This window comes from Rhea pennata, chromosome 4 (genome assembly GCF_028389875.1).
Source record: "Rhea pennata isolate bPtePen1 chromosome 4, bPtePen1.pri, whole genome shotgun sequence".
Lineage (NCBI taxonomy): Eukaryota > Metazoa > Chordata > Aves > Rheiformes > Rheidae > Rhea > Rhea pennata.
Genome location: NC_084666.1, coordinates 76,360,226 through 76,384,049, shown reverse-complemented (window position 1 = coordinate 76,384,049; position 23,824 = coordinate 76,360,226). Strand labels below are relative to the sequence as shown.

General features: G+C 38.8%; 1 protein-coding gene across 2 annotated transcripts in view; it reads left to right on the top strand.

The window, feature by feature from the left end:
- Positions 1–23,824, top strand: part of WDFY3 (WD repeat and FYVE domain containing 3) — a 177,237-nt gene that overhangs the window by 54,512 nt on the left and 98,901 nt on the right. For both annotated transcript variants that reach the window (XM_062574355.1, XM_062574354.1), the window contains exons 4-9: positions 1,688–1,811; positions 12,126–12,235; positions 13,092–13,253; positions 14,969–15,161; positions 18,092–18,278; positions 21,501–21,667. In XM_062574355.1, coding sequence (XP_062430339.1) covers positions 1,688–1,811; positions 12,126–12,235; positions 13,092–13,253; positions 14,969–15,161; positions 18,092–18,278; positions 21,501–21,667 — 943 coding nt within the window. The remainder of the gene's footprint in view (positions 1–1,687; positions 1,812–12,125; positions 12,236–13,091; positions 13,254–14,968; positions 15,162–18,091; positions 18,279–21,500; positions 21,668–23,824) is intronic.

Sequence of the window (23,824 nt, the reverse complement as noted above, 5' to 3'; positions counted from 1 at the left end):
CAGAAACTTGTTTTAGATGTTGCAAACTTTGCTTATGGGGAAAAGAACAACAACAACAACAACAAAAAAAAAACCCAAAAGACCAATTCACCCCAGTCAGCCGTTACCATAACTCTGAACTGTCCATGCTTCCTGCAGCCTAGTAGCCCCTCAAGGCAACCGTAGGACAGGAAATACTATTAGTTTTTCTGTTTTCTTGGCTTCCTGATTTGGAAACTGGCAGGTCTGCGTGCAAGAGCTTTGAATGGTAAATGGTGGCAAGATATTCTGCTTATTCACGTGCTAGGTTTGTTAGCCTTGGTTAGGTTATGCTGGTGCATGGGCATGTTTCGAGGACCTCTTCACCTCGCGTGGTATTGTGGAAGTTAGAGGCTCTCAGAGGAACCAGGAGTTAATGCAGGAAGTTGTAAGAAACTCTTTAAGTTCTTGGTGAAAGATACTTTCATAGGGAGCAAACTGAATGTTTAACTACAGGTTTGTCGTTCTGGCTCCATTTACTCATGGTTTTGAAATGTAAAGAAGTTGGAAAAATTCTTCTGGCTATTCTATAATTCACCAGAGGAATTGATACTAAGAGAAAGAAGTCAAATTAAAATCATATTACTCTAATATACTTCCAGCTTTTCAGTTCTCTTTGATAATTTTGGAGTTCCAAGGTAACTCAATACTCCAAACATCTTGTATCTGTTTGCTATAATACAATGATTTTCCCTGGTGGTCCTTAATTAAGAGCGACCTCAGCCAACTGTACTGGTAGCTCAGCTACAATATTAAGCCCTGAGTGATGCAGGGGAAGCAAAGGAGGATAAAACAGCTGGTGAATCCAAATGATTTATACTGCTGTACGTTGCATCCTCATCCTGAGATGCAAATATAACACGTTGAAATGAAGTTTTCCTAGAAAAATACTGTAAGCTATTACACATCCTGGCTTGTCCTGCATAAGCTGCAGGTTATGCAATTAGCCGTGGTGAAGGGGAAATCAGATAGAGAAGTGTTGAGATCGTTCAGCCTGACTTTTGGTTTGTTCAGCACTGGCACATGTGATGATACTAGAATTTGAGGAACAACTTCTGAAAGTTGAGATTTTGGATTACATGCTTCATTTGTTAATTAGCATCTAGTGCTATGGTTTTATCAGGACCATTTTAGTAAAAAGGAGCATGTTGAGCATATGGATGGACACTGCTTTTCGAATGGAGTCTTACATGGAAGGTAAATTTTTTTAAAAAACAATCATCTAATCAGAAAAATTCTGGAAACCAATGAAGATTTTAAACCCGATGTTCTGTACATTCAGTTCTCTCCTGATTTTCAGATTTTTTGGTCAGATTAAAAACAGGACTCCTTTGAAGCACTTGCTGTGGTCTTTACTCCATTATGTGGAATTTCAATCTTTTGGGGTCCTGTGGGACTTTCGTCTTGCTAGAAAAGTCTTTTGTTTTCCCCTTTCTCCCCTCTCTCCATTGGATCTTTCTTCCATGTATGATGGCAGTTCCAACTGTGAATGTATCTTGGAGCATGCACCGTGAAAAACAGTGCGGAGGAGGAGTAATACAGCACGAAAAGAAAAAAACGAAAAACTTTAGTAGAAATAACTCCTTCCTCGCAGAGGGAGGTCGTAGGTCTTTCCGCTCCTTCTCAGCTGTTTTTTTTTTTTAATGCATATATTTTTTCTTATTCCTAGGTGTTTGGAAATGCTCCTCCAAGTACAATGACAGAAAAATTTTCTGACCTCCTGCAGTTTACTACTCAAGTGTCACGATTGATGGTGACGGAGATTCGACGGAGAGCATCAAATAAGTCCACAGGTATTGCACGGGGTATGAGCGTGGGCCTTGGGAGAAGTGCATCACGAATTTGAGGTCAGTCAGTAGAATATCATGAGTCGCCACAACAGCAGTTGTGTAGGCACTAAAATTGAAGTGCTCACACTAAAGATATGTTATGTGCCACTGCTTCAGAGTAAGAGGAAGATGAGTGGTTTCCTCCCCAGGTTATATACACAGTGAAGCTGCAGAAACCTCACCACTGGTCAGAGGAGGAGTAGTAAGCTAGGTTGTATCACCTGCTAGTAGAAGGTGGCAAAGAGCACATGTGTGGACAGCTGCTGTCGCGTGGCTGAGGTGCCTGCTGAAGTAACACACTTCAGTGTAGTGCTTTGTTGCTCAGGTATGTATGTTTTTGGACCATGAACATTTTACATTACTATAGGCGCAGAAACTAGCAAGAAGATGCAGAAGTGCAAAAGGTCTTAAATTAGGACCAAACCTCCAAACCTAGAAAAAAGATACTGGATTCCTCTTTTGCTCTGTTTATTAAGTGTAGGGAGGAGTTTGGTTCTTTTTTTTTTTTGAACCCTGAGTGTGGAAAAACCTGCCCACTTAACTGGGAGTTGCATGGCAGAGGACAATTCTCTGAGAAAGCATTTTTCATTAGCTTTCTTCTTTGGCATTCTTCTGACAGTATTGTTATAGGGAAGGAATAGCACTTTCAAATAGTATCAAATTTCTCTCTCTCAAATATTTTTAAGATCTTAGCTACATTCCCAGTTTGGATCTGATGGTAAATAAGGAAATACTGAGCTGGAAAAGACTGCAAATTATTGCATGTTAAATCAGGAGTCACAAACTGTGCCAATTACAATTTCTTTCCATTTCAAGTAGAGTGAATAACAGTAAAGCATTCCAGATGGTTAATCAGATACAGTAGACAAAGCCTGTTTTCTGTGGGTAAATAAGACCAAAATATCTTTTCTCTAAGTTTTTTGGGGAAATGAATGTCCGACGGCAGTGATGGCTGTAGGAGGTGTTAGGAGGTGTTCATTTGAACTTTTTTTTTTCTCAAGGAAAATCTCTGATGCCTGGTAGCCCAGTGGGATCTGCTGAGAATGGCCTTTTTTACATGTTTATTACTTAAGCTGTATTTCTGCTTAGCTGTTTATCCCACCAACATCAGAGGTAGATTTTTGTTGTTTATTTTTTCTTTCCTCCCTGGGAAATGTACCAGAGTGACTTAAAAAAAACAGTTTGATGCTTTCAAGAGCTTTAATGTAATGAATACCATTATTTTTATTAGGAAGAAAGTGGTAGTGTTTTCTCTGTTATCAAGATGGCTAAGGCTTGTGACAATAAAACCTATTTTAGACTTTTTATAAGAAGCTCTAATAGCTCATACACTGCAACTGCTTAGTGATTCTTGGCCAGACCAGACTGTTGTGTTTTGCTCTCAGTAAATGACTATTTAATAAGCTGTTAAATCTCATTCCTTGCAGTCCTATGTGTTAAAACTCTTCTGAGACTGATACATACTTCTTGATACACTGATTAAATAAAAATTCTTGGGGTTTTCTTGAGTACCTTGAGAGGTGCATCGTGCCAGAAATACTGTACGTGGAAACATTTGTACTTTGTAAACATTGCTTAAACTGAAAACAGTATGAAAGAAGATACATGACAATCTATGCAAAATGATTTTGAAGTTTTTCTTACTAATGTGAAGCTAAGTGAGGTTTTTTTGATTAGCTTCTGCTCATCAGAAGCCCTATTGTAAAGATTCAGACACTCTTAAAAGTGCAGACATTGAAGAATTCCATTTCTTTTATTTTTTTTCCTTGGACTTAAAACTAAAAAATAATAAAAAAAAAAACTTGCAAAGTTTAGATTTATTTAAAATTTTAATTCTGCCTTCTAGTTCAGTGAAATTACTAGGTTTTATGGTGATTGAATTCCAGCATTTACAGAATTCTGTTACTAAAGAAAGGAAATCACTCCTTCAAATGGAGATGTAATATAGCTTTTCTGTTCTGGGAAGCTGTTATAGAACAGCCCTCTATATCCAGATGCAGCCTCAGGAAAATTTAAGGATGATTTAAGACTTTGTCCAATTTATTTTTGCTACTGGCACGCTTTAGATTTTTTGACTCTTGGCCCAAAATGAGGGATTTGTTTCAGAAGTTTAATTGCTTTCCTCTTAAACTTTATCATATGCTTTTCATATGCTTCTACACATACTATTTGGTTTCCATTTTTATGCCAGAGTATGGAACTGACTGTTTTCAGCTAAAAAGCCTTAACCAAACTTTGAAAAGTAGATCAGGATTTAATATATAGTTTGGTGAGCAGTGATCACATTCTGTAGAATCTGAGGCAGAGCAGGGGATGGATGAGGAAACTTTTCCTCTCCAAATTCTTTATGTCCCATCACAACATGAGTTATGTCTTATGTCAGCTTCTGTACATATATCAGTGAACTGTTAGTCTTTGCCTGTCACTAGTGTCATGTAACTTTTGCTTAACAACTTTATTTTTTAACTTCAAAATACTGTGATTTTTGAGAGCTTGAGTCCAGCATTATTGAAAGTACATAATAGATTTTCATGGTTTTATCTTATTAGATAATTACCCTCCTCAGTGGTACAGTCTTTACTGCTATCGGTTTGTTACAGAAAGTACTTTCCTATGACAGAGAAATCAGATAATTATTTATATTGAGTGTGTTCTGCTCCATACTCTGGAGGGATGGAGACATACTATTAATGAGAAGCATGCCTACAAGAAGAGAACTAAAAGTTTATCAGCTATTCAACTTAGTGTGTTTTGTCTTTTTTTCCTTAAATAGCCTGAGAAATACCTTTTTCAAAGGTATTAGTTTTCAAAGGTTTTAAATTCATTACATTTTTTAACTTGAAACTGTGAAATGTGAGGTAAGCCGATGCACAAAGAACATCTTAGAGGACCAAATAAAGAAAGAATAGAACTGATTCCACCTAAATGCACATTGGCAATCTCCATGTGCGCGTGAAACTCTGCAATTTTTCCTCCTTCCTGATAAATGTTAATAGCAGCCTCCTCTGAGACCATGCTGGCTTAAAATACCACTTTGAAAATACTAAGAAAACGTAAATGGTAGTTTACCTTGCAGATTTCACAGCTATATGTGAATTAATATTGTTCTTGTTTTTCTTTGCGTTCACAATACATGTGAAGACCTGAATTAACCACAGAGCCGCTGGATGAACCTCTGGAGTTCATTCAAACTAGAGAATGGGTTCCTGCTACAGCTAATCCAAATTTATGCCCTTTGCCTAATTACATTAACCACATGCGAATTCTGTTGTATATTAATTGTTAGACCTTTTGTTTTTTTAGGTGCCTTTAGGGCATATAAGTGTCCATCCCAAACAGGCAGGAGGCTACGGTAGCTACTTCTGCAGGCAAACTAGTATACCTGGCTATACTTCAAGGGTTTTAAGTACACAGTTTCCTCAGGTAATTCAACCTCTGAAGCATCATTTCATACTCGAAACATGATCGTTCGGATTAACTGATTTGAGTAGGAATCCGTAATTTAAGTTTATTCCTAATAAATTTAAAAACCTGTGTTGCTTATGTGACTCACTTCCACGCCCTGTGATAATCGGTGGAAGAACAGGCAGTTTTTGAATGGTTAATAATCATTTCAGTAGAGTCAAGGGGAAGGGGGGGAAAGAAAAGAAAAAAAAAAAGACTGGACCCACACAAACTAAAAAACACTATTTCTTATTCAGATATCCACAGGAAGGTTAGAGTCTGTACGCTTTTAGAGACGTAATACTGTGTTTGTGGACTGAACTGCCTTGTTTTTCTTAAACTTGCAATCCTTTTGTGTGCCATGACAAAAGATACTGCCTATGCTCATAGCCTATTAACAGGCAATTACGTCTCTTAGTATGTTTTTAAAACTGAATAAGCTCATTAGGATCTGAATGCTGGATATTGTCTCTGATAACATCCACACGCAAATCCTTGAGGATGTGAAGCAATCAAACTGTTGAGCTTCCTTTTAGAGATGAGCTTTTCTTACAAATGTTATCAACAATTAACTTTAAATAGTTAACAAGAGGGGGGAAAAATCTTATAAGCATTTACATTCTATCTGTAAAGAGTTAAACTCCTTGGTAGTATTTTACACTTGGGAATGTGGTATGATAGGTGTTACCTGAAGGATTTTTTTTTCCCTGTCTTTTAATGGAGCACAGCGTGACTTTTTTCAATCGGGCTTTTGAATATTTATGCTGGTAGCTATGACATATCTCGGTGGTTCTTGGCAAACTGTAGTAGTTTTCTCAGAACAGTATTTCATGATTCAGTAGTAATTGTGCCAGCCTTCTATCATCAGTAGTCGCTTAATACTGCACTTGTAGCTCTGCGTTCAACTACTGCTTCAGTGGTATTCTTTCTTTTGTACAAACGTACCTCGGAGTAATAAAAATGAAGAAGTTGAAACTGAATTAGGTTACCTTGTATTTTTAGGCTTTTCCCGCGATACTTTGCAGACCACAGCAGTAGCCGTATCTGTGCGGGTTTGCACGTGGGTTTCCCTTGTCTCGGAGAGTACCCAGTCTGTTTTGGAAGTTGGTGGGGCTGCAGTTAAGTCTCTGCATTCTCAGGTGTTTTGCCACTGAATACTTAGCAAAGAAATCCGATTTTGTGTCCGAAGTGGTCGAAAGAACCTGGTAGTACCATGCTAAAATGTGTTCAAGCTCGTCGGTTCCCAGCATAGTCTGAGTCTGGAAACGAACCTGTCTTTTGTAAGTGCTTTTGGCTGAGGGCTGAAAAGAATAAACTGCTGCAAAAATGTGCAGGGACCGCTGGATAAATTTGACTATTAATGGCTGAGGGGGAAGCGACACTTCTGTTTTATGACCCTTACAAGCTGCGAGGACCCTCGCAAGCCTTACAAGGATGCGGCCGGTTCCTCTGTGGTTGTCACGGCTGCAGATCAAAGTAGGTGCGCCGGGAATCTTTGAATGGCGTGTTTTAGCGCCTCTGGCACGTCGTCGTCGTGATTCGGACCCACCGCAGAAATAAGCCGCCCGCGAGCGGTGGCGAGTTCCGAGGGTCCGTGCAGGCCGGACGGCAGGGCCGGCGTGCCGGGCCCTAGGCGCTCTAGGTGTGCCGGGGCAGGCGGCGGGGTCCTGCAAGTCCCGGCTGCTGGCGTGGCCGATACTCGGGCGGATGCGAGGGAGTGTGTCCGTGGCGTGGGTGCCGTGAGCTGAACAAGCTCGGGGCCCCTCTCGGCTTGTCCTTTCCGTGAGGATGCATACCTTGTATGTGAGCATCCAAGCTACTGAATAGTTTTGCGTTGGAAACTTGGAAAATAAGTGCTCAAGGTGTCCTCCGTGGAGCAAACCGGGAATCATGTAGCCCAGTGCTGTATTCGGGCTGTGGCCAATAGCAGATGCTGGCAAAACAGAAAGAAGAAGCGGGGCAAGCTTATATATTTCTCCTTTGCACTGATAACTGCTCACATTTCAGCAGATGAGAGTATGCAATCTGCAATTTGGTACCTTGCAGTAGTTATTCCACCTTTATTAATACTAGTTTTTCAGTTCTGTATTACCTGTATCTCAAGCACACCGAATGATACTGTGACAGCTCCCATAATTTAACGTATCAGGATACAGGAAGCACTTCCTTAGAGCAGGGGGGTTCAGAATGGTGTCCTTAATGAGGGCCAAGTCCAAGGATTTGAAGTACTTCCCCTGACAGCATATGGATTAGTAGTTGCGGGGACAATCTGTAAAACCTGTGCAAAGGGCAGAAAATTGAAGAATGAGAGGGTTCATAGAAGGGCTGAGCCATTTTTACTCCCTTTTAAAACCAAATTCAGAAGTTGGATTTTTTTTTCGTTTTAATACACTTTAAAAACAAAGCACTCTGAAATTTAATTATACATATGGTGGAACGTGCGACTCTGTTTATATCAATGTTTTACGTACCTTTTAAACTCGATTCTGTCTTGTTTCACAGCATTGATTTCATTCAACGTTTCATTCCATATTTGTGATGCTCTCTGAATGAATTTGTCATAGTATTTACTACTTCATGCTGGATTTATTTATTTCACTGTACCTCTAGACTGAAGCTAATCCCTCTTTTCCTCCAGAAATAACTTTTCCCGTTGCTTCTGCCTCGTGATTTTTTTTTTTCTTAATTTAACTAGATGCATTTAACGTCCTTAGGCGTATCTTGAACTGATAACCTTATCTCAGTTTAAAACCACTTTGGGAGACTAAACTGGTAACCATTTATCTTCATAATGTCTAACCATTGCAGGAAACTGCATCAGTGCTTTTGATTTGTATTCTGCATCTGACACTGTCTGTATTTATTTTGTTCATTTTAAAATTCCATTGATCTTCATACTGTTTTTATTTTTCATTTTCACTGTGGTTAAGCTCTGTCATGCATCAGCAGAACTAATTTTATGCTGCTTTTAGATACACAAGTGTTAAAGTGGGTTTTTTTGTTTGCTTTTCTGTTCAAGTATAACTTGCGCTTTGGATAATTGTGGATAGTAGTTCAAGAAATGTTCTTAACCTCTCCAGTTCTCAGGCCATTCCCATAATGAAGTCTCAAGTTTTTTGATAATATATCTAGCATCCGTTTCTCCTTGAAAGACTGGGAATAAAAAACAAGTGGACTTAGGGGATGGTTTCTGTCTCTTTTGGCATGTTAGGTAACTTGTCCTCTTTCAGAGGAGAGAAGAGATCAAAAATGATTTAACATGCTCTAACTAGGTGTCTGATTTTTTCATTATAACTTTTTTCCTGTCCTGTGGAAGTGATTCCGTGTTGAATGTTCGTTTATTGAAATTGCTTCAAAGGTAAAGCAGTATCCTGTTGGATAGTGAGCAGGAGTCAATCCTGATCAACCACTGCTACATTTTGTTACTTTGTTGTTGTTGTTGTTGTTATCCTTAAAGTAATCTTTGATGCCATTAACGAGACCTTATCCAAGGCAAGTGTAGTGCAATATTGTGGCTCAGCGCTGTTCTTGCCAAGAGATCCTAGAAAGCAATTTCTTTTATCAGCTGTGTTAGTGAGGCTAAATGCAGGCCCAGTTGAGTTGTTCATCGTTTGATGAGCAGCCCGCTGTTTTTGCCACGTTGGATGCTGCAGAGGCATCAGCTACTTCATATCTCCCGTCTGTAGTGACAGCGTTGCACTGTCCAGGATTCGAGTTCAAGGAAGACTTCATCATCTCAGTTTAGGTTGATATTTCTCTCTTACTGGCAAGGCAATTGAAACTATTCGTATCTTCTAACTCTTTCTGGGCGCCTGACTTTTTCTGCAAGCATTCCCCATGTGAAGTAGGAGAGGCTCCTTGGAGGAATATTCAGAGAAGGTGTTCATTAATTTGACTGTCTTTTCCCCCCTTTCATTACCCTACTGTGATAGCTTTTTGGTGTGCATTCATGTTTTTCTCCTACTTACCTTACACAGTTCTTCCGCTTAGTGTAACAATACCCCTGTACAAAAGTACAATGAGAATATGTTTTGTTTTCCATGCTAGCAAAAAGCTGCATGTCCTGAATTTGTCCTTACTGCTGTTGCTATAGGCGGTAGCTTTGCCTTGTAATGCTGTGCTGCTGGTTGCTAGTAATCTGAATGGGTCTTACCCGTTGCTTTCATCTGCTGCATTTGTGAAGTCCGGGACACAAAGCATCTGTTTTATCTCTCATCTATGAAATTTCTTCCATTGTTCGGATATATTGAGCTTCTAAGCCTCCTGTTTGAAAAATCTAGCTACTCTATTAACTGTGTAACTGCATAATTGTGGTCGTATTTATGCGTACATTTGCATAACTATCGAGATGTGTACATACATATTTTAGAGATTTTTCTTTTTGCTCCTTTGCCGTCTCTACTAGTTGTCTTGTCCAAAATCTAGATTATGTGATTTCTTCTGCGGAGGTTAAGGGGGTAAGGATGTCTCAGTGGGGTGCCACAGATATGTTACACCTGAAAGATTACTTGAACACAAGGGAAATAGTACGAGAAATTAAAATAAGGCTGGTACTGATGATAGAAATGAATTTTGATCTATGGTGCTATTAAATTTGCTCAGAGCAGATGACAAGAGAATTTCTTCCTGCACTTAAAATTCTGTCTGTGTTTTAGATAATGTTTAATCAAGACTGACAGTTTTGAGACTGCTATTTATAGTGTTCAACTGCTATGTCATCTATGATGCCAGCAGCCTGATAACGTTTGCAGAAGCACATACTTAACCTCTGAGTCTCACTTAAAAAAAAAAAAAAGAAAAAAAGAAAAAAAAAAGAAAAGAAAAATCACTGAAAGAACACATGTTCCAAGTGCTTTTTGAAAATGTGCTCTAGGGAGGCTCTGCATACCCTATTTAGCACCGTTCTGCATGCTCACAGTCAGGCACTAATTTCCTGGCTCTGCATACGTTCAGTGGAAAAAGAAGGGGGCTACTAAATTGCACCTAATTTGGGCTGGCAGGGCATTGTCCCTGGAGGAGCAGCATGTGCTTTCGACATGTTTGATTCTGAGAATTTAGAAAAATGGCTTTTAGCATGAATTCTGGCATTTTACATATAGTTGAAATACAAGAACCTTGGCTTTGACACGTCCGTCGTGATTTCTAAGCTAGGCTCTCGTTAGCTGCTTGTCCCCACTTAATATTTTTGGATCGATTGTTTTGAAAAACCAGAGAGCCTACCAGGTGCTTCAGGTTGGTGCAGTGGAAAGCTGCTGTATGTCTGCGTTTTTGTGAGGGAGTTAAAAATTGCCATACCCTTCAACTTGTATTTCAGGCTTTGGTTTATCTCAGCCAGTCTCGTGCTGGAGTTTGGTATCACCACAGGAATAAGCCCATAACATGGAAAAAATAGCCATTGCACAAATGGAACAAATATGGATTTTATTACATAAATATCTCTGTCTTTTTGTGTATTTCAGCTTGGAACATGAATTTAGGAGGGCTTTGATTTTTTGAAATCCCTTGATTTTTCTGGCTATGCTTCTATTAATAAAAATATTTCATCACACCCTAGTCTTCTGTTATGTTGATTCACCAGTACATGCAATGGTTGACAGGTTTGGCTCATCATGACGACTGTCTCTTTTGTGAAAACTTTGTTCTGAACGTAAGTCAATCAATTGCAGAAGTGTTTTAGGATCATCTACTCTATAAGCTTTCAAATTTGGTTCTCCAGAGAATTCTCCTGTAACTGCAGTTAATGTTAGAAGTTTAATAAATATGTTGGCATATATACTGTATTACCTTAGAGCAAACTCATTCACAAGTATTTACTGGGGCAGCTGACAGCAGGCGGGACAGACAAAGCAAGATTAAAATTGGATTCTCCTTGCAATAAGTTGTTGACTTACTCCCCCTCTTTTAAATTCCACTGTAATTCTCTTTTAGCAATATCGTGCACTCTCCTTTTCTGTCCTAGCTCAACCTAAATGTATTGAACATGACTGATTTGCAGTTATTAATGAAAGATGGTTTTAAGCTGATGTGCAGCTGTCATGACTGGCATTACAGAATTCTGAAGACACGTGTGTTTTTAGATTTCAATCAATTAGGATTTTACATTGTTATTGGGGCTGGTAACTTGTTTTCTCAGTTAAATGTTTGTTTGGCTCTGACTGGTAAGTAGTAGTATCTGATTCCAGAAGCAGTCACTTGATTATAATATTTAGCCATGATTTGCTTGATTTTTTTTTCATCTTAACAAAAAAAAATTATAATGAGGATGTGGTAATTGTTGGTCTTCCTCTTAATTTTACTTTCTGTTTCTGCTTTTTTTATTAGTTTTGTCTTTCTGCACCTCTCCTTCCATTCAGTGCATTGTTGGTTTTTTGTTTTGTTTAGTTTTTTCCCCCAGAAATTAAGTATTAGATTTTTCCCACTGAAACCAGTATGTACTGGTGACGACTTCCTGCATTTGAAAAATGGTGCCTCATGTTTCATAAAGCTGAAATATATATATATATATATATATATATATATATATATATATATATATATATATAAAAGGTTGTTGTATGTTATTGAAATATACCTGCTGCTTTAAAATACGATACATGATGTGAAAGTGTATTTTTGGTGACCTCATTAGTGTTGACGCCAAGTACATGTGGAAGGGTATTGAAGAGTGCTTCTGGAAATTGTAGGCCTGAACTTAGATCTATTCTCAGGCAGTGAGACAGAGTTGAATTACTGCACAGCGTTTGGACTGTGGAGATGATGTGTGTTCCGCACTAGCTTTTCAAACTTAATTTTTATTGCTTTTTTTTTTTTCTTTATTTTTTTTCCCCCCTACAGAGGCTGCTAGTCGTGCCATAGTCCAGTTTCTGGAGGTCAATCAAAGTGAAGAAGCAAGTAGAGGTTGGATGCTGCTCACCACAATTAATTTACTAGCTTCATCAGGACAGGTTAGTTTTCATTGAGAGCTTAAAAAAAAGTTGCGAGGAGAGACAAGCACCAGAATGAACTGTGTGAACATGGACTAAAAGATGTTGTAACTCTTTTTTCATCTCTGTTAAGACCCTTTTTTTATTATACTGCCTCAGAATTTCTGCTATAACTCCCTTCCTCCATCTTTTCCCTGGCTCTCCTCATTCATGGAGAGCATGTTGCTCTGAAGCCAAAAGCAACGGTGAGCTGTGTCGTGAAGCTGTACTGCCTCTGCTTTTGTTACCCCCCGTCAGATAGCTGATACATAGCAATGTCCTGGACAACTGCATGGTTTGTTCTATCTACTCTAATCTGCCTTTATATCTCAACACGTCATCTGTATTTAAGTCCACTTCAACTTGTCTTTTCTTCCCGCTGATGTTTCCATATATTCTTCTACTTTTCCTCCTTATGCATCCTTATATCTTTCTGCCAAGCTCGTGCACAAATTGACAAATTCTCCTCCCACTCCCATTTCTACCATTACAAAGAATGGATAGCTAATGAGGGCTTGGCTGAAGGTCTTGTAATTAATTAACTTGTAAGCTTCTGTTGGCAGAGACTGTCAGTTTTTGTTTCTATGCTGTTCAGTGCAGTGACTGCTCCCAACTATGGCTGTTTGAGGCTGTTGTGATGTAAATAAATTCTAATGCTACTTCTGTGCTTACAGTTCAGGTAGGTATGCAAGAATAGGTGATGGCTCTATACTGTCATGTGGACACCTCATAAAAATGTGAGAAAGGAAAGCTAGCATTTGAGCAAATTATATATGAGTGTGACTTTCTCAATGTAGTAATACACTGAAAGGATTTTTTCCTCCTTCTTTTCTTCCAGAAAACTGTGGACTGCATGACTACGATGTCAGTGCCTTCCACGCTTGTAAAATGTCTATATCTGTTTTTTGACCTTCCACATGTGCCTGAGGTAGTTGGAGGAGCACAGAATGAGCTACCTCTCGCAGAGCGCCGAGCGCTACTACAGAAAGTCTTTGTACAGGTAAGAAAGGTAAAATAGATTATAAAATTTGAAAAGAATGAAAAGGCTTCATGAGAGAAATCTCCAGAAACTTTTTCTCTGGACTGTATTTTACTTTTTCTTGATTCTTCACAAATCGCTGTCTTCTAGCGAGATGGGTCTTTCTGCAAGCATACTTCAGGTTAAATTCCCTTCTCCGTTGTTTTTTTTTCTTCTTCTTCTTTAAGTATTGAAATCCACCAGCTTAGCTTGCTGGTACTGTTACAGTACCTCCTCCCCCCCCCCCCCCAAGCAATTTACTTCAGGTATGGAGGAATTGAAGGTGTTTCTGTGTATGCAGATTTGACAGGGAGACCAGGAACTCTATCTGACTGGCTTCTGCTTTCTGAAGTTTCAAATGGAGATCTTGTTGTAAAGAAATTCCCATACGTGTTCATGATCAGAGTTGTTGGAAGGAGCTTGAAAGCTATTGTCAGGATGGGGTAAATGTTCACATTGCCAGTTTTAAAGTACAAATTGAATACACCTTTAGGGTTATTGTACCCAGGTATGCAAAAAAATAGGGATCTGTCAGCAATCATATCCTTCAAGCATCTAAATGCAGTGCTGAGGTTTGTATAAATAACACTTGTGAGGCATTTTGGTACCAGCTCTATTAAAAATGAAGATAAGAGTTTTATTCCCCAAATTACTAGCTAGAATACCTGCCCAGAAGCTGTCACTATATGAAAATGTACCCCTTTGCCTGTTGTGTGGCTTGATTCTTCTTTAAATCTTAGCACAACAGGCTGTCTTCCAAAGCAGAAATTATGATGTGTTTTGAGCTGTCTTTCTGAAATAGCTTTGCAGTGTTTCTGTCAGCGGTAATCAGAGGTAGCGAATGATAAGCGTTAATGATAAACGTTCAGTACCTTGTCAATACACTGCTTCTCTACTCTTTTTCTGTCGCTCTTCAAGGGCCATAAAATGGTGCTGTCACATGAGTTAGCTGGAATGGATGAGGTTTGGGATAGCTTCCAAGTTCTGCTTTGACTTAGTTTCCAGCCCTCCTCCTAAATATGCAGGCGGCTTTGCAATGTCTTCCTGCAGTTTTCTGGGAAGGAGTCTCAGGGCAAAATCACAAACCGGACGATAGATGGCCTTGAAACGTATAAAAGGAAGTGCAGCATAGGGTCTTTGGCTGTGTGGCTGCATTTTTTTCTGGTTTAAAGTAACTTGGAAATTCAGATCCAGGTGGGTCTATAGCGTTGTTTTAGAAAACTTTCCTGCCCCCACTGTTTTGCCTGTTTTCCTTTGGCAAAGAAGATATGGATGTTGCTCTGTCAACAGCTCATCATCACCCTTCCTGCATTAGGATGGGATGCGAGGATTTGCTTTTCAGTGCCTCTGCCCCACTGCAGGATTTCTACCTGTAAATTAGGTAACAAGTGGCCTGTACATGAATGCATTAAGCTGAGTATCCAAACAAATATTGTTATGCCAGCATAAGAGATTTAAATACCTCTACTAATCTTGTGCTACTGATTTTTAACTGAATTGAGATGTGAAATAACCATGTGTTGAATAGCCTTGTCTTTAGTTTGAGTTAAAGAAACAATGGACCAAGGAAAAAGGAGAGCATTCATTTTCTGATGTTTATGCTAAGTGGAAGACTGTTTTCAGCTTTTGTTATCTTTAGAAATAAGTACCAATGACGGGAGTGTTAATGTTAGATGTTTAATGACTTTTTCTTTCAGATCTTAGTAAAATTGTGCAGTTTTGTGTCCCCGGCGGAAGAACTGGCTCAAAAGGATGATCTCCAGCTTTTATTCAGTGCAATAACCTCATGGTGCCCTCCCTATAATCTGCCTTGGAGGAAGAGTGCAGGGGAAGTACTAATGACCATATCGCGCCATGGCCTTAGTGTCAATGTAGTAAAATACATTCATGGTATGTTTCTCTCACATACTGTTTGTTGTTTTATCTGCTTTTTTTTTCCCTTCATGGTTTTCTTATTTATAAAATAGGCATGAGAATACATCTAGGAAGGCTTACATGCTCTCTGTTTAGACATGTAGGTATTTCCATCTTGGTAAAGTTTCAGGGTAATTGTGTAATGAAGGCTGTCTGCGGGTGAGCCAGCTTCTTCAGTATTTCAATTTAACACTACAGAACGCAGTTTCCCCTAACGTTTTGGTGTACAGCTTTTGCTAATCAAAAGGAAGGGCTTTCTACCTACTCCTTTCTATTTATTGGTGACTTTAGTAATTGCCTATATTGAAAAATAGTCATTAGGAAGGTGCATAAGTTTGTAACTTTTGCTGGTTAAGGGGAATTTCTTATTTCCTGTCCTGCATTTGAATTAGCAGCAGCAGCCCCTTGCAGAGGCAAGGCAAGCTCGCTGCGTCTCACTTCCAGCTGCTTGTTTAGTTGGCAAGGAAAGTGTGGGGACATCTGTGGAAGCCACAGGAAGAGGAACCAGCACCGTGTGTTCTGCTGACTCACTTTGAGCTATTAGAAGCTCATAAAAGCTACTGCCCTGTAGTAAATACTGGTGCATTAAGCAAACCAGAGAGCTAATTCTGGTATGCTCAGAGAACATTCTTTTCCCAAACATTTTTCATTTTAGAGGGAGAGACCAGGTCAGACTGATACAACCGCCAGTGATTTGCAATCTACTTTCCGTTATCCAGGACATCAGGGGCTGGCATACCCTGATAACAGCAAACATGGGTAGTACAGGCGCTAGCGATGCTCTAGGGAGCATGGTGTGTGGGTCACAGGAACATTTGAGTCTGAACACCTACGTGCTTACTGCTTGCATCCTGGAAGCATCTGCCTACCTCTTCTTCCATGGTCTAGCCCAGCTGCCCTGCAAGGTCCCCAACCCAAGGATGTTGCACCTAGAGCGTGGCTCAGGCCAAAAGAAACAGTAAATTTTTCTCTCAGGAATGAAATCGCAAGAATATACAGATATGCAGGGTTAAGCAGCCAGAATCATTCAATTTTGTCTCCTGCTCTTATTTGAGACCAAGTGTCCTGTTTTACACACGGAAGCTGTAGGCGTACAGGGATATTTCTGTAACTGGTTAGAGGATTTCATAGCTAACGTAACAAATGCTTTATTCATGCTCTATCTTTACAAGGAACTTTTCATGGTTTGCTTAGCAAGGACTGCTGCTCAGCAGGTTTGTGACAAATAATTTGCTCTACCGAAGCAAGATGACAACCAGTGTCACAGAGTGTATGCATAGGGGCTGCTTTGAATACAGTTACGATAATGAAAATATGGGAGTTGCATTGGTTTAAAATCACATGGATATTTGGGTTTTGAGATACAAAATTTGGTGGAATCTATTTCTAATGTTACATTTAGGGCTTTCAAATTGTAGACTGGTCTAAAAGCATGTATAGTTTAAAGATGGAGCAACTGTTTAAATGAGCTAACGTCAGTATCACAAATTTTAGCAGTCTACAATAACTGAAAAAGGAAAACAAGCAATTACTTATATACCCTGAAAAGCAGGTTATCTTAAGGTTGAACACAATAGTTTTGATATTTCATGGAATATGTCACTATGTTCCCACACCCTTCAGAGGTTTTCAGTTTGTTTCTTCTTGCACTGGTGGAGTGCTTCCAGCTCCAATGAGAGAGATATGATTGTCCAATATTCCTTTAAAAGTGCTGAAGAGTCATCAGTTAAATATTTTCAAACATCACTTAAGAAGGTGATAGTTATTTGGCATACATCTGCAAAAACTTTTTGCTAGGTTTTTGCTGAATGTAGAAGGTGTATGTTTATGTGTGAAAACTTTATGTACTAATGAAATAACCAAGTCCTGATTGTGTCATTTAGGGTATGGCAGCTACTGCTGTTATCACTTCCCTATTGGCTTGATCCACAGAAGAGTGAAGTTGGCATTTCAGAAGATAGTCTGAGTTCCTTATGACTTCAACAAGTGAAAAACAATGTTAAAACCAGTTTGCGTTCCCTCTCACTTATTGATTTAAAAATGAACCTGACTTGAGATAACCTCTGTCAAGAGAGTCATCTCATATTAGAGAAGGAAGTTAGGACTTTTTATCGTAAGCAAAATAATAATATCACATTTTTAATATCACATATTTTGATCTGCTCTTCTGGGAAAATCTGTGATCAGTCTAGCTAGAAAGATTTGCACTTGTCTCCTGAATGCTGGAAAGTTAAAATAGCAGGGAATTGAAGTGCCTATCTTTTAAAACAGTAGTACAACCTGTAATCTGACTATGGAGTTGTGAAAACGCTTTGGGATTTATCTATGAACTGAGTGTTGATTATAATATACCAGGATGAGAGGTATGCAGAATGAGACAAGCTGTCTCCTTTTATTCAAGATTTCTTGAGCAAGCAAATATTCTAGCCAAAGAATAGTTAACCAGCAGCAATAAGATGTGGTATTAAGGGTTATGTGTAGGGTCTTACCTGACATCAGTAACACAGCTTTTTAAGTTAATGATTCATATAATTTTGTTTTATAAATGGAAAAGGGGGTTAGAATTACATCAGCTTTCCAGATTTGCCTTTTTATTCTGCTGAGTTGCCAGGTTGAAACTTTTCAGGTAGTACCAGGAAGAAGATAGGTTAAAACATACATTTGTTTTCTCAGTTAAAAAGGAAGAGATTATAAGAGGAGGAGGTTTGGCAAAAGGAGGTTAGAGTTCAGGTCTGAAGCCACTTGAGAACCCTAGTCATCTCCAGGCTCTCTGTCACTTTACATGTTATGTGATAAAAGATAGTTACTTTTACTTAACTGTTACTTTATTGCTATGTTTATTTTACTAATTTTGCTTCTTACCATGTCAGTAAAATCTTAAATTTCTTCATCACAATTCTTTTCAGAAAAAGAATGTTTGTCCACGTGTGTTCAGAACATGCAGCAGTCTGATGACCTTTCTCCCCTAGAAATAGTTGAAATGTTTGCTGGGCTTTCGTGTTTTCTCAAAGATTCCAGCGACGTATCACAAACACTCCTGGATGATTTTAGGATATGGCAAGGATACAACTTCCTTTGTGACCTCCTGCTCAGGTATGCAAAAGTGCTTCGAAGAATGCCGACAGATCACTGTGAGCTTTTCCTGAACAGTCCTCTTTAAAAGGAAGAGGTTAACAGATTCGAACAAAGAAATGATTATAGGTTGCTGTGAGTTGAAAAGGGGATCAAAAAGTAAAATTGTATCCTCTTCTTCATTTATGAAACTTTGTTTCTTTTCTTCAGTGGTACTGGTGTATCACTACCTGCTTCTGCTAAGTGAGCAAGTGCTTAAAAGTACTTGCGATTAAAAATTCAGTAAGAATTCAGAAAAATGTATTTTAGATGCAACCGGTGGTAGGTGGGGTTATTTTTGCATTAATTTTGATACTAGTGAAAAATAGTGTGTGTAAATGTGGTGTGTGCTGCTTAGCACTGAAGAGTTTTTTTTCAATGTGAGTTCTGGTACAGGCATACAGAGAAAACTTAACAGTACTAGGATATCTGTGTGTGTGTGCATGCACACATATATATACAGAAAAATTTCTACATTTTTAGGAAGGACACTACTAACCCACTAACACGTCATAAAATGTTGTTATGAAAATGTCCACCCAAACAAAACTTTGAAGCATAATTCATGAATTTTTTTTTAATGTTCTTGGACAGAAAATTAGAACATGTCTACCGCTTTAAATCTATGCTCCATCTGTTTTGATTCTTTGGATTTGAAATTCTGAAGAAGCATATATTGCTGTTTAAATATATATATATATATATATATATATATATATATATATATATATATATATATATAAAATGTTTTCAAATCTAAGACCAAAACGTGGAAGTAAACTCTATAATTGTATAGCTTATCCAGTGCCTTGTGGCCAAAGATGCTTGGAAACAGTGCCGTAATGGCCATTAATGAGAAGCGGTATTGTTACGGTAGCGTAAGGTCCTGGGATTTGGCACCCAAATATTTGGGCTAAGTTTTCCATTACATAATTTGTTTCTCAATATCCAAGAGTTTTTTGTATCTTTGTTTGAACTGGAGATCAAGCATAGTCGTTGCATTTGAAATACTGAATTTATGAATAATCTTACCTGAGATTATCTTCTGTGCCAAAATTGCTGAAACATACATTAAGGAATCCTGATACTTATTTTTTTTATTTAGTGTGAACGGTGGTTTCGGGTATGGATTACCTTGTTTTGAATGAATGTATATTGGTAAATATGACATTATGCTTTTTTTTCCCCCCAAATCCTCAGTCAGAGTTGAGGCAGAATTTTAGAGGAACGCGCTGCTGTTAGTTGTTTCGTTCTCAGGTACGAAACCGATCCTCTGTAGATCAAGTGCTTTAAACAAATTTTCTGCTGCCCTTGCCCGTTCTCTTGGTGAAAGACCGGGGAATCCCTGCCAGGGTCACTCGAGTCGTGGAGGCCTGAAAAGGAAAGCGCGATTAGAGAGCAGCCGAGTTATTTGTTTGACAAGATTAAAGGATAAACATGTTACCTCATTTCCTCCCAGGGTTACTTCAGGAAAGAGTGACACAACGCTGGCAAAATTATCGAAGGGAGGGGAGCAGTCCACGCTGCTGGTTTTGATTTACTGGCAATTTGGGTATTGCGGAGGAGACGGAAGGTGGTTCAAAGTGTGCTTGCTGTTTCAACAGCTGTATCTCTTGCTGTTTAAATGAAGTTTTATTTTTGACGTTCAAATCAACATGTGGTTTCTTTCTGAAAAGCGAGCTTTTGGACAAACCCATGTATTGATCAGTGACTGTCAACAGCGATGTCTTCTCTCTGCATGTGTTTTGGGTCAAAACGCTGGACGGAGACTGTTTTTTCTCAGATACCTGGTGCTGTTTTAATGATTACTGTCCTATATGGATATGAAATGTGGACACTGGGAGTAATGTCAGAGAGGCGCTTTGGGGCTGGTAACGCAGAACAGCACGTGGAGAAGGTGATTTATACGAAAAAGCAGGAGATCTGTGAAGAGCAAAGCAGAGCGTATATAATTTCAACTCGATGTGAAAGAGCAGGGCGCATGGAGCATTGGTGGAATGGTTGCAGAGACGCTAAGAGCCTCTCTAATAGCTGTTGAATGACGTTTAACCATATGTCTGGGTAAGATGATAATGGAGGATGCAGAATGAAATGTTCCTGAGGGCTCTTACTGCGAATGATGAGCAAGAAGAAAAATACTGCTTGCGCTGAATAAGAGAGTAGGAAATGGAGATCCCTGGCTCGCTTCCTGAGATGTATGGAGAGGGCGAGTTAGTCAGGAATAAAACACATCTTAATTTTTGGATGAAATTAAGGCACGTTCACGCTTAGAAAACAATTGTATAAAAATTCAGCAGTGCTTTCAGTTGGTTTCTGTGAGCTCTGTGCTGAGGATACAGATGTGCTCCTGCAGCTATACTTGCACGGTATGCGTTACTATCGCCAGCTACTTCTTGCTGCTCTCCTCTCCTGTCCCCTCAGTTTTGGGTTACCAGCCGTCACCACGAAGCGGTAATTCAGCTTGTGAGCACTTTGCTCAGCAGTGAAGCGAAACTGGTTTGCTCGTGCCGTCTTCCCTAGCTCGGTGTTCTGAAGCAGTGGTGAAAGTGGATGAAAAGCTATGAACTTGTAAGCGAGTGATTTGAATTGAGAAGAATAATCTTATGGTTTTGGTTTTTGAGTTTTCTCTCCCCCCTTTTCTTCTGGAAGGTCCATCAAAAGAGAAACGAGGACTGTTCTATGTTTGCGTAGTCAGTCTTACGATTCATTCCGATTTCATTTTGCTGGCCGTTCCCAGCGTCAGAACTGCGCGCCTCTAGGTGTTAGTTGAAAAGGTGCTACGATACCTTTTGATTAACACAGAAAAATGCCTGAAGAGTCTGTCACAAAATAAATCCATAATTAACTTGCCAGGTGACATCTGCCGGTTCGAGAATTAATACTCTATCAGCTTCGTGTCTTTAAGAGGATTTTTGAAGTGATTTTTAGTGCACGTGCTGATTTTTGGCAAGCCATTGTGTTTGTGGCAAGATTTATTAGGTGAATTTTTTTATGACATAAAAAACCATGTGCTGTCATAAATGAAATAATGTTTAACTGATTTAGTGTTATGAATGTGAATGGAGAACATCTAAAGTACAGTTCAGCGTGCTCTGGCTCTCTTAATACGTATTCTCTGTATTAGCAGAGCAAAGTAAATGTCTGATTAAAGCGATCTGAGTTGAAATGCCCTCGTGCTAATATGACCTACTGTATTTTCTTTAGATTAGAACAGGCAAAAGAGGCTGAATCCAAGGATGCTTTGAAGGACCTAGTTAATTTGATAACTTCCTTGACAACATATGGCGTCAATGAATTAAAACCAGCTGGGGTTACCACTGGGGTACCTTTTCTACTACCTGGATTTGCAGTCCCACAGCCTGCAGGCAAAGGTGAGCGTACTTTCTCCTTGTCCCCTTTGCACACACACACGTGCACACACACGGCCTTTTTCTCAATCAGAAAAACCAGTGGAATTGAAAGAAGCTCTATACTACGCAACACACTTGTAATGGCGTGTGGAAATACCTTCTTTCACTAAGATTGCGTATCGAATGTTTAGCTATATGGATCCCAAAGTTCATTTTTCTTTGTAGTTGGTTCCAAAAGAAGTATGTGTACAGCTTGCATCTTTAAGGGCTTGGGGCTGAGTGAAATATCTCTCACTGCATTACTGGTAGTTTCTACATGGATGTCTTAAGGCCAGGTATATCGGTATATACACACTGCTTTATTGACAGTGTCTGAATCTGACCTTACTAAACTAGTGCAGACGTCTGATGTGCTTTTCTTCTTCTTTTTCTTTTTTTAGTCCAAATTTATTTTCTGTGAATTTTTGTCAGCTTAAGTGACTGTCTTCTGAGCTGAAACTTGTTCTTTCATGAACTGTCAGTGTTCAGAGCACTGGATTTTGTGTGTGCTGCAAATAGTGCAAGTTACGATACAGAGTTGCGATACAGAAGTCTGAGGCTTTTACAAATAGTTGTACTTTTCACATCTTTTATATACTCTTACAACACAATTGATTTTTATTTACAAAATTTAATTATGTTTTATATGTAAGCTGGGACTTTGCAATTTGACTGTGACTGTGGAGCTAGTTTGCTCTCTTGGCTTTTCTTGGGTTTTAGTAACACTGAGGATATTTATCAACTTTTTGTGATGGTGAGAGTTACGTTCTTAGTTTCATAGGCTACTGGATTTACTTTCATGCTGTTTCTCTTACATGTCTCGGTTCCTTGAACAATAGCTTCCTCTATTCAGAGAGTTCAGCATTCATAGGAATTGTTTTCCCTTTGCCCTAAATAAGGAAAGAGAGTGATGGTCATACCCAGAGTGTATTTTCTTCATGCTCTGGTGATAACATATTACATTCTTTTTCTTAAGCTGGTTAGCTTTGCTGATACAACTGCCTGAGAAAACCTGGCTGTTGAAATATCTCAAAGATTTCTTTTATTTAATTTTCTGGTATTGGCCATGGCATCTCTGAGTTCCTTATACCTACTTTTTCACTCGGTTGACAAGTTGTCCTCTTACAGAGAACATATTAGCATGTTTTCTTAATTAATTCTGCTGAAATCTTCACTTTTGGACTCTAAAGAGCTGGTTAAACTTTGGTTTCTCCAGGGGTCCTTAAAATAATCAAAGATAATTTATTAATCTGCTTGATTGCCTGAAACAACTGTTTATACTTAATTAGAATATAAATAGTTGTCTCCGTCACTGCCTCTGTTCCCTGCCATGTTTAATGAGCTCTAAATCCGCTTCTCAACATTCTTCATTTTAATACAAGCATAAAAAATGCCTGCTCTTAGAAACAAATTAATGTGACTTGTAAGGTAACACTGATATCCTAAGTATGTGAAATCATTGCATGTTATTTTTGAATAAGTTTCTTGTAGAAAAATGCTGGAGTGGAAAGGAATGATGCTTGATGCTGAGATAATTGTAATTTTCCTTTAAATTGGTCATCTTAGTTTGTAGAAATTGAAGAAAGTATCATTCCACAGAGCCCATGTCATGAATTAGAATTCTTTGTTTATGAAACATTTTAAAATCTAGTTAATTGCTTGCTTTTGGCTTGTTTGAAAATAAGACTTCACTGTTCGAGCATCCTAGGTATTTTGTTTATAATGTTTTATAAATGTTCACTGTTTAAAAAATTTTTGATTTTTTTCCCCCACTCTGTCTGTCTTTTTAATGCTGAGCTCTGCAATAATTGCCATGCTGCTGAAGCTGAAAACCAAGAATCCAAGCTATTCTTACTGTACGATACTTCCAAGCCTTGCGTGTGATGTAGTGGCTGAACCGTGCATTTTTTTCTTTTTTCCCCTCGGCTTCTTGAAGAATTGCTGTGTATCTAGCAGAAGTGCACAGACCTTTCATGTAGCCCCAAATACCTTAATGTATTTTATGTATTTTTAATGTATTTAACTCCTCCCCACGCTGTCATTTGATACCGATATGCTTATTTACATAGATACTTTATCTCCAGAATCGAGGAAGAGTAACTCCTCTGTGTAGGGAAGGCTACTGCTGGCCTTCCGCAG